Source organism: Panthera leo, chromosome A2 (genome assembly GCF_018350215.1).
Source record: "Panthera leo isolate Ple1 chromosome A2, P.leo_Ple1_pat1.1, whole genome shotgun sequence".
NCBI classification, from domain to species: Eukaryota; Metazoa; Chordata; class Mammalia; order Carnivora; family Felidae; genus Panthera; species Panthera leo.
Genome location: NC_056680.1, coordinates 81,512,925 through 81,529,357, shown reverse-complemented (window position 1 = coordinate 81,529,357; position 16,433 = coordinate 81,512,925). Strand labels below are relative to the sequence as shown.

General features: G+C 41.4%; 1 protein-coding gene across 1 annotated transcript in view; it reads left to right on the top strand.

The window, feature by feature from the left end:
* MAGI2 (membrane associated guanylate kinase, WW and PDZ domain containing 2) overlaps positions 1-16,433 on the top strand; it is a 1,332,916-nt gene that overhangs the window by 1,254,200 nt on the left and 62,283 nt on the right. The window contains exon 21 of the mRNA XM_042916449.1: positions 7,281-7,419. Within this exon, the coding sequence (XP_042772383.1) occupies positions 7,281-7,419 (139 nt within the window). The remainder of the gene's footprint in view (positions 1-7,280; positions 7,420-16,433) is intronic.

The following is a 16,433-nucleotide window of genomic DNA, read 5'->3' as shown; positions in this document are numbered from 1 at the left end:
CTCAGAATTCTGCAGCGCCCCTAACTTCTTATTTCCCACTTGTTCCCCTCACTTTCCTTCTCAGCGAGAATATGCTCCGGCATCACCTTGATTAAGGATCCTTCTGCAAATCAATAAGGGCTATTTCACACTTGTGTTTAGATGAAGTTTCTTGAGAGATGTTGGGATGTTTTCCTTTTAGTGATTATTTTGTAGAGCATAGTAGAAAGAGAGTTTCTGTTTTCAACATACACCTTACCTGAAGCAAATAAAAGTCACAGCACTTTGGTGCTCTCAAACATGTGCTTCAGTTTCCAACTGGGTTGGAAGCTTTCCCTCTGGAAAAACCTGCTGACTTGATGGGCTCCTGTGCCTTTGCCGAGGCAGCCGTGCACGACGGTTTGTAACAAGAGCCAGGTCCTATAATAGGCACTTGGATATCATCTATTTCAATCACCAGTCTAGTGGAAGAAACAGGAAGGTTAGCCAAAACACTCAGCATAATCCCTTGAAAACTTTACTGCAATGGTTATTAAATAGTGTCTAACAGGGGCGCCTGGGTGGCTCAGTGGGTTAAGCGTCCAACTTCGGCTCAGGTCACGATCTCACAGTTCATGAGTTTGAGCCGTGTCAGGCTCTGTGCTGACAGCTCGGAGCTTAAAGCCTGCTTCAGATTCTGTGTCCTCTCTCTCCGCCCTTCCCCTGCTTGCTCTCTCTCTCTCTCTCAAAATAAACATTGAAAAATGTTTTTTAAATAAATAAATAATATCTAACAAAAGTTAATCGTGAAAACAGTCATTACGTATTAAAGGTCACCATCAAGTTGAAAATCAGCCTGTCCCTTTGCTCCAGCGGGGCCATCAATGCCCATGTGTCCTGTTGTCAGAGCACCTGGTGATGATGCCTGTGGCAGGCAGCGGCAAACACCCTCAGTCGGATTTTCTTCCCAGCACGTTATGATTTTTTCGTTCAGACTCAGCCTCCATTCTACTTTCTCTCAATCCTTTAGCATTTGTTTCCCATTACTTTACCTGTCTCTACAATTTTTGTAGGTCACCATTACTCAAACTTCATGTGGCCTCCTCTAAGTACTGTTGAAATTGTTATGGTGTTGCTGGAAGTGCTTAAGGCAGCACTTCAAGAAAGCTTTCAGTAAGGTATGCTGAGACGTACTAAAGCTGAACTATGTTGTGAGAATAGAGACGGCTACTGTAACTGAAAAGCAAAACCTTTGCTCACCTGCAAGTAATCAAGGGCCTACTTGTCAAGAACTGTGTAGATGACACAAAGACAGTAGGTACTTTCCCTGCCCATGAAGGGTCTGGAGTCGACAAGAAAGGCCAGACTATAAGCGAAGAATTTCACTAACCTCAGGCCTCAGATCAATAGCCACAAAAATAGTCCACAGCTAAATCTTCCATGAAATAAAGAATAGAGATATCCATTATTTGTTGGTATAAAGTTCTCAAAGAGTTCAAATCCTCACACCTAATTATAATCTAGGGTTTCAGTCATGTATGATCATACAAAATAGGTTCTTGTGGTGCAGTAGTAGTAAGAGGGGGGTTAACTGATTACAGCCAGCTAAGCATGTTTGTGCGGTGTCGGAGTAAGACTTGAGTGGGAACGTCTGTGACTCAGGGCTAAAGTAAGTCCAGGATTAATCAAGTTCTTCTAAAGATTTCATTGAGCCAAACCAAATACATTCTATACAACTTGGTTACAAAAGTGCATACGGTACAGAGTTTACATTTTTTTCTTACATCTTGAACTATTAACTGCTTAAGAAATATTGAAACTTTTACCTTTACCTGCCTTGGTTTTCCAATAAGAAGAGAAAAAGCTTTACCCGCAGGGCCCCTGGCAACTTCAAGGATTTGGTAATAGCTTTGTTAATGAAACATCTGCCATGATATATGAGCAGAAATGTAGGAGTAGAAATGCAGAACTTACTAGGCTATGCCGAGAGTGGGCAGCCTTTTCTTTTCTGTTCTTTTCCTTTCTTTTCTTTTTTTCAGTAAAGTGACTTTTATCTTCAGTTGAAATATAGTTGACACACAATATTACATTAGCTACAGGGGTACAACATACAACATAGTGATTCAACAAGTCAATGTGCTATATGCTCACCACAAGTGTAGCTGCCATCTGTCACCATCCAACAGTATTACAATATGTTGTGCCTTTCATCCCTGTGACTTATTCATTCCATTATCGGAAGCCTGTCTCTCCCACTCCCCTTCACCCCTTTTGGCCATCTTCCCACTCCCGCCATCCCCTCTGCCAGTCATCAGTTTGTGAGAGGGGGCAGTCTCATCTCATTCGTTGCCCCTAAGACATTGATGTAGGGTTGTTAGTTGCCCCAAGATACAGGACTACAGATATAAATATTTCTTCCATGGGGAAAAAAAAATTAATGCCTGGAATTTTATTCTAAGTCCTTTGGTTAGTTTCCTAAATTTGACATCTCCTTGACACACACACATCTGTGAACTTTGAGTCTCCCTCTCTCTCCCCACTTCTTTTGTTCTCTCCCTCTTCCCTCCACCCCACACCCCTCCTTCTCCCATCTCTCTCTCAATTCTAATTAGAACTTAATATTTTAAAAATTCATTAAGAACAAGTGGAGGACATTTGTAAAGTTCCACTTTAGTAAGTAGCTCAGCTAAAGATAGCTCTGTAACAAAGTATGGAAAGAGAAGACTGTATCAGAATCACAACTGGTCTTTTTTTCTTCATCCCTTAAAGGACTGCAAATTTTCCATTGATTTTATCAAATTAATTCCCTCAGTTGATTTGCATGTGAGGTAGGAAAGTGATGCTTTTCAACTGGCCACCCCTTGGCCACAAGGTGGGAAGGTAACCAGAGAACCTCTCTGCCCCTGACATATTCAACTCCTTATACATCCAGATACTAAGGATGAAAGCAAAAGGATTCACATTTGAAATTTATTTAAAAGTCCCATTTAAAGCGACTATTCAGGGACACCTGGGATACTCGGTCAGTTAAGCATCCAACTCTTGATTTTGGCTCAGTTCATGATCTCTCAGTTCATGAGATTGAGCCCCTGTGCTGTCAGCACAGAACCTGCTTGGGATTCTCTCTCCCTCTCTTTCTGCCCCTCCCCCACTTGCACACATTCTCTCTCACGCACACTCTCTCTCTCTTTCTCTCTCTCTCAAAATAAATAAACATTTTTTAAAAAAAGAAACAACTATGCATAATACTAGTAGTGGAGTAAAAATAATAATTAAACCTTTTTTATAATTTCTGTCATTTCACAAAGAGAAACAGTTCTTGAATCTGTTGGATTTGTTGTTACCCTTGACAGTAGGTCCAAATGACTTGGCCCACTTTTATAATCTGCCCAGAACACCTTGTAAGATTCACTTTGTGACAGTGACAGCATTACCATCATTTTACCTGACCAGCATCCCCTCCACACACACCAAATATTTTTGTTCCGAATTTGGTAAGATCCTGGACTATTCAAAAACTTCCATTGCTTCCAGTGAGGCAGAAAATCAACATACTACATCCTCCGGTGTCCTGTCTGGGGAGGAGCTTGGGAGAGACTGAAAGTCTTAGATGAAAACTAAGGATCCTTGATCCAACCAGCACCAGAGGCATCCTCTTCTCCCTCTGAGGGGACCCTGCATCAAATCTAAAAGTATGGAAATCTGCCAAGCCAACAGGTCAGGTCATGCTCCTGGGAACTCAATAAAAGTAATACCCCTGACTCTTCCCGGAGCCCCGTCCCTGAAACTCCTGCACGGGAGACGTCAGTCCAGCCCTTGTGCAGCCCTTGTACCCCTCTACTTCTCAACCACCCCTGTAGTCTTCCAACCCACCTCCTCTCCCTCCCATGCTAAGTTTTGTTCCCTTGGTCTTCCTGAGATCTTAGGAGGGAAAAGGAAACATAACAAATGCACAAGAGAATGAAAACATCAAATTTTCTAAGTCTCTCAAGTATGGGACCAGAATGCAGATGATGTATGACTATTTCTATCACACCAAGAGATTCCTTTTGCCCTCTACATGACTCTCGCACTGTCAGTCTCAAGACAGAAGTGTCCTCAGGCAGAGGTGGCTGTCACGGTTGTTTTGGGGGCCAAGAGTGTTTATAACCCCTTCTCCCATGATTTTCAAGATAAGCCATGTGTAAATGCTTCATTCATTCACAAATACTTACAGTGCATCTCATATGAGATACATCATTAAAAAGGACACAGTCTCTGCCCTCATTTGCTTCTTGAGACCATGGTATGTTTGGTCTCTGTCTCTTTCCCCACAGCCTCCCAGTTTCCCACTTGATAGACAATGTGATAACCTCACAGACTTCAGCACCCTTCTTTAATCTCCCACTTTCTCTCCAGTCCAGTCTCCATACTGATGACTCAGGGAGATTTCTAGATACCACTTTGCTTCCCGGGTCAGGTTACCGGCTGATTAAAGTTTTCAGTGGCTGGCACACCTGGGTGGTTCAGTCAGTTGAGCGTCCGACTTTGGCTATGGTCATGATCTCACAGCTCATGAGTTCGAGCCCCACGTCAGGCTCTGTGCTGACAGCTGACAGCCTGCTTCAGATTCTGTGCCTCCCTCTCTGCCCCAACCCACTCGCATTCTGTCTGTCTCTCTCAAAAATAAACATCAAAAAATAAATAAAATCTTTAGTGCCTTACTGTTGCCTTAAAAATAAAGCCTGAACTCCTGAGTAGCAGAATAAACTAACTGACAGTTCTCCAAATATACGATGATCTCAAGGCTCAGGGTCTTTGCATCTGCTGCTCTCTCTACCTAGAATGCTCATCCTCCTCCTTTATCTGGGGAACTCTTACTGATACTTCAAAACTCAGTTGAGATGTCACCACCTCCAAAAAGCTCTCCATGACTACCAATTCACCCATTCTGAGTTAGATGTCCCTCATTTCTATTCTCTTAGCACTTTGTTAATATCTCCATCATAGCAAAGGTATATTGAATAATAACCTTATTTACCTACTTCCTCTCCAGTTAGACTGACAACTAGATACTATACCATTTATCTCTATCTTTATCTATCACCCTAGTAGACTGTCTAGCACATGGTAGGTGCCCAGAAATCATTTGATGAGTGAAGAAGGTCCACATCTAGGAGGGAAGATAGAAAAGCATAACTGTAACAAGGTGTGATAAATACTAGAGTGGGATACAGTGACAAATGAATGTAAATATTAGAAACATCTGCTTGTAAAGAAGACAGGGTCAAGGAAGGAATCCCAGAGAAGATGCTTGGACTGGCTTTGAGGAAGAGTGGGAGATCAACAGGTCTATAGGGAAGAGAATGCAAAGAGAACAGTAGCATATGGAAAACCCTGGATGCCTCAATAGTCATGAAGCCTTGGGGAGACTTCTCTTAGAAGAATGACTCCAGTGACAATAAGAAGAAGATATTGGTGGGAGAGCGACAGGAGAATATTGGAATAATCCAGGTAGATACCTGAATTGCACTAGTTAGCAATGGGTTACAAATGAGGTCAGAGAGAGGAAGTGAACCCAGCATGCCCCTCAGATTTCTCACTTGAGTGAGTGGTAGTACCGTTAACCAGATTTAGAGAAAAAAAGTGCTTTGGGAGAAAAATGCTAAGCCCAGTCTGCTGGTGTTGAATTGGAGGTGCCTATTGGACATCCAGGTAAAGATGTGTAGTGTTCAAGGGGATGCATGAGCATGAAGCTCAGAGGAAAAGTCTGGCTGAGAATGAAGATTCTGTTATAACTTCACTGGAGCTTTCATTTTACTTCTACAATTTAATACTGTGCCATGAGGTTTCAGTCATGGGTGGGAACTGCTGGGAGAGCAATAATTGGTCCCATCTCTGCCTCTGGCTTGGATACAGTGGCCTCCGGTAAGCTACTCGAATTCAGACTGTGCCTGTGCCTTATGGGAAAGGAGACAAGGAGAACTGAACAAAAATGTTGCAAACATTGCCCCTAAAACAAATTAATTTAGTCCTGTCGTTCATCATTCTTCTCTGAAATGTGGAAGTCATACCAGTGGGGTAAACTTCTGCCACTGCCCAAAAGCCGTACTTTCAAAGACCACCATACACAAAGTGGAAGGAGAAGTCTTTTCCTTCATTGCACTGAAGTCCTTACCCCTAGAAAATCCTCTTTAAACAGAGATATTACTCTCTTGCTACTACAAACATGTGTTTGTTCTTTCCCCTCATTTTGGGGGTGGGGAGTGGTCTTATTTTAGTGCTGTCTTGCCATTGTGATGGCAACTTTTTATTCCACTTCTTGCCCGGCACCCATCTTGATAATGCTCTGCTATGGAGAGTTTATTCACGATTCTGCCTGCATTATAGAGTTTAGGTTGAGGTCTGCTTTTAGGGACCCAACTAAAATAACATTTTTGCAAAGCAACTCATGGTGCTTTCCCTGGCCAATTTATCTTAAGTGACTTCCACTGAAATGAAATATATTTTAATTCAAAGGTTCCTGACAGTAATGGTACTGTGGGAGTTACCTGATGTGCTCATGGTTGAACCTCTTTTATTCCATCTAACTATTCACAGAGGCTAAATGGGAATTGCTTATGAAGCCTGGGCATTTCTTACAATTCAAGAGGGACTGGTATTTAACCAAACAGTTCTGGCAATCAGTTGCGAGCATGGCAAAGATTTAGCAAGGGCATTAGTCATGTGTGGAGAATGGAAGATCTCATTTTTAATTCAAACAACTGTGATGGAAAACTCATCATCAAACTTGAATATCAACCAACCATATTTACAAAGAAGGCGATATCACAATAGCACCCAGGGGAATTTAAATGATGCATGATAAAAATTCTCAGAGAAGCCCAAAAACCGATCATCTCATCCAGCATGCTGAATTAAATGCTGCACTAAGTCCAAAGCTGGCACTGTGTTCAATGAAAAGGCCTTAAAATATTTACTTCTTGTTTCAAAGCAAAGGTGCCAGGTTTGTTTGGAATTGTGACTTCAAACATATTCCCTAATTTAAAAAAAAAATGCTAAAAGTTTAATTAAAGCCTCTGCCACACTGACTGAAAATAAGTAACATATCACCCCAACTTTATGGCCTGATATTTTAATTTCTGTAAAGGTAAATTAAGTTTGGTGGTCAGATTCAAGATGTAGCCAGGAATTAGCTGCTTCTGAGAAGCAGCAGGCTGCAATCAAATTGTTCAGATGCTCTCTGGAAACCAGTATTCTTTAAGGGATGCTTTTCTAATCTGTTGGAAATGCAAGGTGAGTAGAACCATCCTTGGCTGAGTTAATGTTTCCTTAATTAACAGGTAGGAGATCAAATCATTGAAATCAATGGGGAAAGCACAAGAGACATGACACACGCCAGAGCAATAGAGCTCATCAAGTCGGGAGGAAGAAGGGTCCGTTTGCTGCTGAAGCGCGGGACGGGGCAGGTCCCGGAGTATGGTACGTTTCATGTTTTGATTCACCTGTTTTCTGTTTCTTCTGTGTACTGTAAATGCCTATGCTTATTTGTAAAACTGTATCAGTTCTCTAATTCTACCTAAATATAGACTTGGCTATCAATAGATATATACATGCATATGTACATTTAAGCCGAAGATTTATATGCGTGTGAGCTCTTTCTTTTGCTCCCTTGGTTAAGTGATGTTTAAAATAGCAAATAGAGGACCTTTCAGGGCATCTCTGAGCGTGCAGGGAGATCCAGCCACCACTTATATGTTAGAACTTTTGCAATTTGACTAATAGTCTTCTGTTCATTTGAGTCCACAGTAATTTATCACTTATTTCCTAAAATTGCTCATGAATCACAACTGCCCTGTAGGGTATGTGACTGGGACCAGGGAACAAAAAAGAACAGATCTTCAGGTGGGGAGATTAGAATGTAAACTTCATGCAGTGATTACATTTTCTTGGCATTTAGGGATAGTTCAAAAATTCACTCTAATGTGTATCTCTGTGCTTTTCAGGAAGGAATTGAAGTACATTAGATTTGGCTTCAGAAGTCTTTAATGGTGTTATTTTTCAGCAGCCCATTTAAGACATCACTGACAGTTTTACTAAGAAACTGCCGGGTGGTCATTACATGAGAAGCATCACACCCTGAACTGGCTGTAATTAATCTCAGGGAGTGACAGAAAGATGGACAGATATCAGTGAAAACAGGCGCAGGGGGCAATGGGATTTAACCATGGTCTGAATAATTAGCTCAAATTGTTGATCTAGAAAAATTGATTCTCATTTTCATCCATTCATCCCCTACCACCCCCCCCTCACACACACACACAAATTCTAAATAACGCTTTTCCCTCTCAAATTATGCTTACCTTAATTATGGGTAACTTGCCTAAGTTACCTAATAATGAGCTGAACACTTCCTTAGTTAGCAGGCAGTATAGTCCTGAGTTCAGTTGAAATATCTGAAATCAAATGCCCTTAAAAATTTTGTTTTCGTGGTCTTGAAACCCCAAAAGGACTGGCAAATACTCAAAGAAAGCGTTGAGAAGTTTCTGTAGGGCTGGCTCTGTGCCCATGGAAAGATTTCATCCCAGGTCCCATCCTTAATGTTTGGATCTAATAAAATATTTTTAAATATGAGTATTAGCAACAAGCTCAGGCCTGATCCTGTTAAATGGCACCAGCACTAATCCTTTTGTAAAGACTCTTACTCTTGGAATAGGGTAACTTTTTGCACTCCAGAGCAATACATGATTCAATAAGACCAAACTGACCTGTGTGAATTAATCACTTCTAAAAAATACCTTATTTCAAAGGTATGTTTCATTCCATGGCAAGACCCATTATCTATACCAAGGAATTTCCATAGAGTTAATATTGTTCTTATTTTACTAACAAATTAAACTTTAAGAAGTTAATCTGAACAACATGGCTATCCCGAGCTTTCTTTTCTTTTATAAAATCACTATTTGGTTCACATTTTCAGCAGCTTGTCTATAGTGAGCTATAGACACTATAGTGTCTATGGTGAGCAGTTACAACAGTACCACTGCCCAACTGGCAGCATGACTCAGCTTATAATGCCTACGTATGATGCTGTCTCAAAGCATCTTTAAAGAAAAAATAAAAACATGTTTTTGAACAAGACAAAAATTCAGGATCATGTCACCATGATGCCATTAATTCATCCATCATCTGGAAATATATGGTTAAGGTTAAATTCTAAAATTAACCAACAGGGTTTGTCAAACATCTGGACACAGTTTAGAGGGACCAATTGTCAATATGGTTAACTCCAGAAGTACTGCAGAGTTCTTCTAAATATATTCCCCTAAAATGTAACATTAAATCATACTTGCCAATGGTTAGTTAGAGTTTGTCAGCTACTGTTGATGTTAGAATGACCTAGATTTTGATTGTAAATTAGCTTTCGAGATTATGTCACAAAATAAGCAATTTAAATTTTTTGTATTTATTTATTTTTGAGAGAGAGAGAGAGCGCACGCACACACACACACGCACACATACACATACACACACACACACACACACACACACACACACACACAAGTGGGGGAGGGGCAGAGAAAAGGAGAGACAGAATCACAGGCGGGCTCCCCACACCTCAGCACAAAGGCCGATGTGAGACTTGAACTCACAAACTGTGAGATCATGACCTCACCACCCAGGCGCCCACAGAGTAACCAATTTAATAGAGAAGAGCAAGATCTTCTCCTTTAGAGAAGTAAAAGAAAAATCACAAACTAAGTAAACATTAGCACTTCAGGAAAATCTAAGCTGAAAGATGCCTGGTTTTGCATGACAAACCGAGAAGGTAGGGATCAGACCAGATCTTTGAGGATAATGCCATCAAGTGATATTTCTGGAGTCATAGCAACTAATGAGGAGGGTGTTTCAGGCATCTCTAAGACCACACACACATTCAAAAATCTGCTGGAAAGATTCCTGGGACACAGAATATAGTTGTACTCACAGGTAAGATTTATCATAATGACATAGTAAGGATACACAGTGGGATCATAAGGGGGAGAAACAGGCAAAGTCTGGAGGAATCTAGGTACAGGCTTCTTTATTGTTTCTCTCTCTCTCTCTCTCTCTCTCTCTCTCTGGGTCACCCAGAGATCACTCTTCCCCCAGCAATAAAAATTCAGCAATAAAGGTGTGATACTGTTACCCAGAGCAATTCATTAAAGATTTGGCACCCAGGGCTTATACTGGGTGCTGGTCATGCAGACCACTCTCTGCCTAGCACATACCAAAATTCTAGACTCCTATAAGAAAAGCAGGTGTTCAGCATAAATTGTGTTGTTTGCACGGTTATCCATGAGACACCCTTATCATTTAGGGAAGGGTTTATATTAGTGTAGGAGACAACTTACCTGTTACAGTCCCAGAGGCCAGCCAATGGCCAACCTTGCAAGCAGGTCCCTTTAAGGATAACAGTCTCAAGGCTGTCATGTGAACTCCTGTACCAGGAGCAAGCCAAAGAAGCAGCCACAGTCATTTTACAAATGACCCCAGCATAAAAGGACTGCTCACAGCTAAGGAACATCATAATTCCTTCATCACCAGTTAGGTAGACTATATCATGAAGCAGAATTTTTTGTCCAACGTCTGAACACAAGATGGGGGAGGTAACAAAACCGAATAACAGAAACAAGGACAATGAAAGAAAATGCTTGAGTTAGCCAGTAGATATAACCAAGAATATAATCCACTTTGTCCAAATGGCACCCTCATCACAGGAACACTGAATTTTCCATCAACTATGAGCTTAATCCTGTGTTTGCTTCCTTTGTTTGACTTTTAAGATCCTAAACTTAGCAAAAATTCATCCTTAAAGATAGTTAAAGGGGGTTATCAGAATCTGTAGGATACATAACCTGCTAGGGAGGTGTGCGGATTTAACCCAGCCTGGGAGAGTGAACTTTGAAGAGTAGATCGACAACCAACAGCCTGTGGCAGGGTTTTAAGTGATATCTACCAGCCCTCCTTCAGATACCTGCAGAATTCTGAATTCACAACAGTTCTGAAGCAAGACCCTTATCTGGACATTTGGCCACGTCAAGGAAAAGCTGATTTCAGTCAAGAGAAATACAGAACTCTTGCTCTGAGTTCCTAAGGTGATCTGTGACAGAGAGATAAGCGCAGGTACAATTGAAGGAAAAAAAAAAAATACCAAGGGTAATCTGTCAGATTGTTGACTAAACAAAATCAGTGTGAATCCAAGTGAGCTGAGGAGAGGAATAAATATGCTGCAAATATGCCATCCATAATTACCGCAAGACTAATCGGCAGACGACACCCCAGCCAAGTCACAGGCATAAATCAGTAAATGCGGCCGCGGAGGTAGGAGCTGCACACAGGCTGTCGAGCTGCTGCAGGGGGAGTCAGCAAGCGATAAGGGCTTTGAAGAAGTTGCTTTTATGGCTAAGTCCTTGAAGGAGATGGATACTTCAACTCTACTTTAGTCCTCAGGATAAGAATTTGTTGATTATAAACTCCGCGGGAAGCGCGAGCTCCCCCCTCCCCTGACACACATCTCAACAACTGGCAAGAATAAGGAAATTTCACTCCACCATACTGAGAAAAAGAATCCGAAGATGATGCCTCCAAAGTAATGCCCCCCTTGACACTGGTTGTTGCTATTTGAATTAAATCTTAAAAGGTTAAGCGAGAAGAAAGCATGTATCATGGTTGGAAAGCTGCACAGGAATAAATTATACAAATTAGCTCCCTGCCTTGAAATACAGGTGTCCTTCATTAGCATTCAAGGAATCGATGTGAACACTTACTTGATTTAGATGCTGAGCCACAGAGCCAGGGTCAGGGTAAATAGAGGTGCCACTGGATGAAATAAAAATCAACCAGTTCGGACCAACTTGGGCCTTTCCCCTGGTGATATTTGCTGTTCAAATCTGATTAAATTCAAAATAAAACAAAAGAGAAATATGCTTTCTAGTCTTAGTGGTCTAGCCTGTTTATTCTCTGAAGAGGCAACAGAGCATGTCTTTATGACTACCAAGGTGAAGGGAGTCCTGTTGCAAATGGAGAGGGTGGTCTTAGGAGACCAGGCAGGGTCAGAAGGATGAAGTGAAATTTTCTTAGTATCGGTGGCCCAGGGACAACGAACACCAAATGCCCACGCAAAGGGAAAAAGAGTCAATCTGAATTTGACTTCTGCCTACCCTTCAATTTTGAAAGTGAATTATGTCTTTAATGGGTTTGGACTTGATTACAGGTCTTTGGTAAATGGAATTGTTTTCATTTTGTAAGCACAATAAAACTGCATTAAGGAAGTAGAGAAAAGATAGGAGTCAGTAACTATAGCTAAAGAAATGAATAGGCCAAATAGTACTGCCTTTCATCAGGAAATACACATGATTTACAATTTATTAGAGCACCAGATTAAGCAGTACTGGTCTCTACTTATATGGCAATAGGCAATGTTTATTTGGGGTTTTTTTTTTCCAAGAATATACATTGGCCATTTGCAACAACATGGATGGAGCTCGAGTATAATACTAAGTGAAATATGTCAGTCAGAGAAAGACAAATACCAAATGATTTCACTCATGTGGAACTTAAGAAACAAAACAAATGACAAAGCGGGAAATAAAAGAGAGAGAGAGAGAAACCAAGAAACAGACTCTTAAATATAGAGAAGAAACTGATAGTTACCAGAGGGAAGGTGGGCATGGTGGCAATGGGTTAAAGCAGGTGATGGGGATTAAGGATTTCACTTGTCATGATGAGCACTAGGTGATTACAATAAAAGATTAAAAAAAAAAGAGAATATATATTGACAAGAATATATATTACAAGTGAACATTATAAGCATACTCTTATCTTTTTTATAGTTATTTGTTCAGCAAGAGCTTTCGTCCCTCTGACCATACGAAGATAAATGCAGACAGTATACCCCTACTAAATATTAATACAAGACAAATCTTGTAATTAATATCATCAGTTCACATCATTACTGTTCCCTTAACTAAATCAGGATTTTTCTGGGCACTAACGATGTGCAAGGCACTTTGCTGGCACTGAACACAAGATACGATCCTGGCCCTGGGTGAGCTAACAATCTAAGGATGAGGATATATGTAACCACTGATTCTAACAGAATCTAACAGAATCAGTGGTGACTGATTAAAAGGTCTTCACAGATCTGCTCTAGTAAAAAATTTAAGTGGGTTTTATTAATTATTTGTGGGATTTAATACATACTTCTAGAGTATTAAGGATCCTTGAAAAGCACTTGGCTTCTTTAGTTTGTTAAACATTGCCTTTGTAATATTTATACCAATGCTTTGTACATTTTCTGAAGAAAGGACTCGCTGAGTATACGTAAATTTCTGCTTAGACCTTGTCTGAATTATTCTAAATTCTAAGTCAGTAAACCAAAACTTCATCTGGCAAATTTGCTAATCACCGATGTTCCCCTCCTGTGGCTGTCAGCCCCAAGAAGCCTGGAGCACTATGACCTCATAACCGGAGGGTTTGTGGGTGTGCTGCTGTGCCCCCACGATAAAAGGAGAGAGTCTCCATTGTCTTGGCTTCTTCCTCAGAGACCACGTTCAGTAGGCTCTGCACTAATTCACCTGCATTTTTAATAGGGCAAAAGGCAGCTTGCTTCAATAATAAATTCTGAAATTTAATTTCAGCTTCTGACATTCATGGTTGAGTGTATCTTCCTTTTCCATGAAAGGTTCCACAAATCACTCCAGTACACCTCTACTGAGTCAGACCCAGGGAAGAGCTCAGGCTGTCCGGCAGAACTCCGGGCCGCATCATACAGAGGACAGGGTTCGTCCTGCCTAAAAAGGCTCGTGACTGCTCTCTGCAGCATGTAGGTGAGCCCAGCAAATGCTCTGTGAAGCTCCCAATAAGTTCCCATTTCATGGAGTCAGAGGCAAAAGCTTCCTTAAAAAACACACACAACTTTGAGATTCCGTTTCCCCACTGTTCAGCAAAAAACTCATTTGTTATTTTAAGTGATTTTAGGAGAAGGATGAAATCTCATTTCTTCACATTGTTTTATTGGGGCCCAAGGACTATAATGAATATTTGCTCTTTTTGGATACCCTTACATGATTTCCAACGTGCATTTTTCTCTTTTAAGGATATACTAAATGACCCCCTTCCCCAAGTCCTCACTTGTTAGGCATTTAAGACTCTGGTAAAATGTATTAGACTACATAGTACCCAAGAAATCTACCAAGAAGAACCAATTTGGCCTTTGAGGTCCAACCACCCTCATTTTCCAAATACGTAAGTTGTTGGCCACGTGCATCTTAGAAAACCTAAATATCCCAGCGCTTCCAGTAACCCATCCTGGAGAGTCAGAGTTTAGGCTCTGATAGAACATTCCCTTCCTTCCCCCAGCATGAAGCTGGGCTCTCCCACGGAGGACTGCTTCCTCAAAAGTCCAGGGAGAAGGAATTTTCTTAGACAAAGCACTACTGAATGCCGTAAGAACATCAATATGGATCCCCAGGAAGTCACACATTTAAGAGAATGTTTTTTACAAGGAGCGGAGGGGAAAGGGGAGAGCAAGGATAAAAGTTAAGAGACAAGAAAGCGGGCAGCCTGGTTTTCAAGCTGTGTGCATATGCACGCGTGAACATGATGTGTGGATCTGGCCCAGGACTCTGTATTTTTAAAGCTCCATCTCAGGGAATGCCATGCTCCCAAGATTACGGGGTGTATCTTCTCTGGCTCTGCTATAAAGGCCGGGCGCATAGGAGTTTTTACTTCTCCTTGGCCCCCACTGTCAGGTGTGCCTCCCCCGCTCTGCAGGCCGTCTAGTCTAAATGGTTTTTGTCCTGAGACTCACAGCATTACAACTTAAAGAAAGGAGACTAGATCTTCCTCCCATTGTCCTCCCATTTTCCATCTCTGGCCTTTTTTGACCATCCAAGCTCAGCTCCCACCCTCCTCACAGAGGACAGGCTGACCTTGGGGTTCAAGAGTTGATTCGAGATAAGCTTCTAACCCCTCAGCTGCACTCATTGGGAAGAGGGTGCTAAATGCCAAAATCATTTTCCCCGCTGTCTGATTTTTTTCTTGTCTCAAAGTAGGGCTGATACAGAAAAGGTTTTGATCCCTGCGAAGCGGTCAGCCAACCAAACTCTGCTCTCCAGGTGCTCAAAGCAGTATATCAGTTCCTTAAGACAAACTCTTGGGTAGGTCCAGCCAACTGCCATAACCAGCAACCGTGGAGTCTCCAAGTCACTTTCAAGCTTTCATTTTTTAACTAAGGCCCTCTAAACTTTTCATTTCTAATGGAAGAAATAATGAGTCCATGAAGCCAGATTTTTGTTTTTTGAGAAATCTGCATACAGCCTTGCTCCAAGATAGGATTGTGGCAACATTCCTATCCTGATAAAGGCTTCTTAATATTTCTTTTTAACTTAATTCCCTCAGTCAGGACCAAAGATGAAATTCTATAATGCCTTACTCCAGGCTTGAATGATGCACTCTAATTATAGCAAAATCTCTAAACTTTGAGAATCACACACATTTTTCTATGTGCTATTTGGGCTCAGTTCTTGTTATTTTTTTCATAGAATGAATGCACACTTAGTCCTGACTAAAGAGCTGTTAACTATAATGTGGCTCAGACATTTGCTTACAGAATAACTTGCTTTTACACTCCTGAACAAAGGTCTCTGATTTTCTCAGCATGTGCTCTGTAACACCTAGTGATTCTGGCCTCATCAGGACCCTAGGTGTTAAGGCCGAACATACACACTCATAACATGTGCATTGAATATGCCAGCATACAACTCCATTTTTCACATTTCACTGCAATTTCTACCCCAGCCTTCACAGCAATTTATTTCCACCATGTTCTGGGTTTTTTCTTTGAACTTCTGTCCATGAGGTTTCCTCGCACATGTATCTTTCAAGTCCAGTAAAGGTCACATTTAAAACAAGATGAGAGCCTTCTCTCTGTGTGACACTAAAACAGCTTGATTCTTTTGGTACAAAATTACTTGCATCTTGGCAGGGCTAAATGGTAAACTCAATTAATAAGTCCTGAAATGTAATTTCCATTTCTAACATCCGTAGTTAAGCACTAGTTTTCTTACCACAGAGAGGTTCCGCTTTCCATTTAACCTCAAGGTGCTAGTGCTCACCCTTGGTCTCCCTTCCCTCAGACACACGCCATGCTGTGAAAAGCACTCCATGTGGCATAATCAGAAATCTACATGGAGCGCTGTTCCATTCTGCATACTGATGCCATGCAGACATAGCACCCCGTTTGGAGCAAGTTAGGTATTTAGATGGGGAACACCATCAGTAATGCCAGCAAGGAGTACATCAGGCTCAAAATGTCTGAGCTGCACGGCTTAAGTTGTTCCGATCACATTAACCTCACATTCACCTTCCTTTCCCCCGGGGCTGCACGGAGCTGAGAAAACACAGTAGGGGGCAAGGGGGGTGGGGGTGGGGTGGTGGCCGTTGGTGCACCT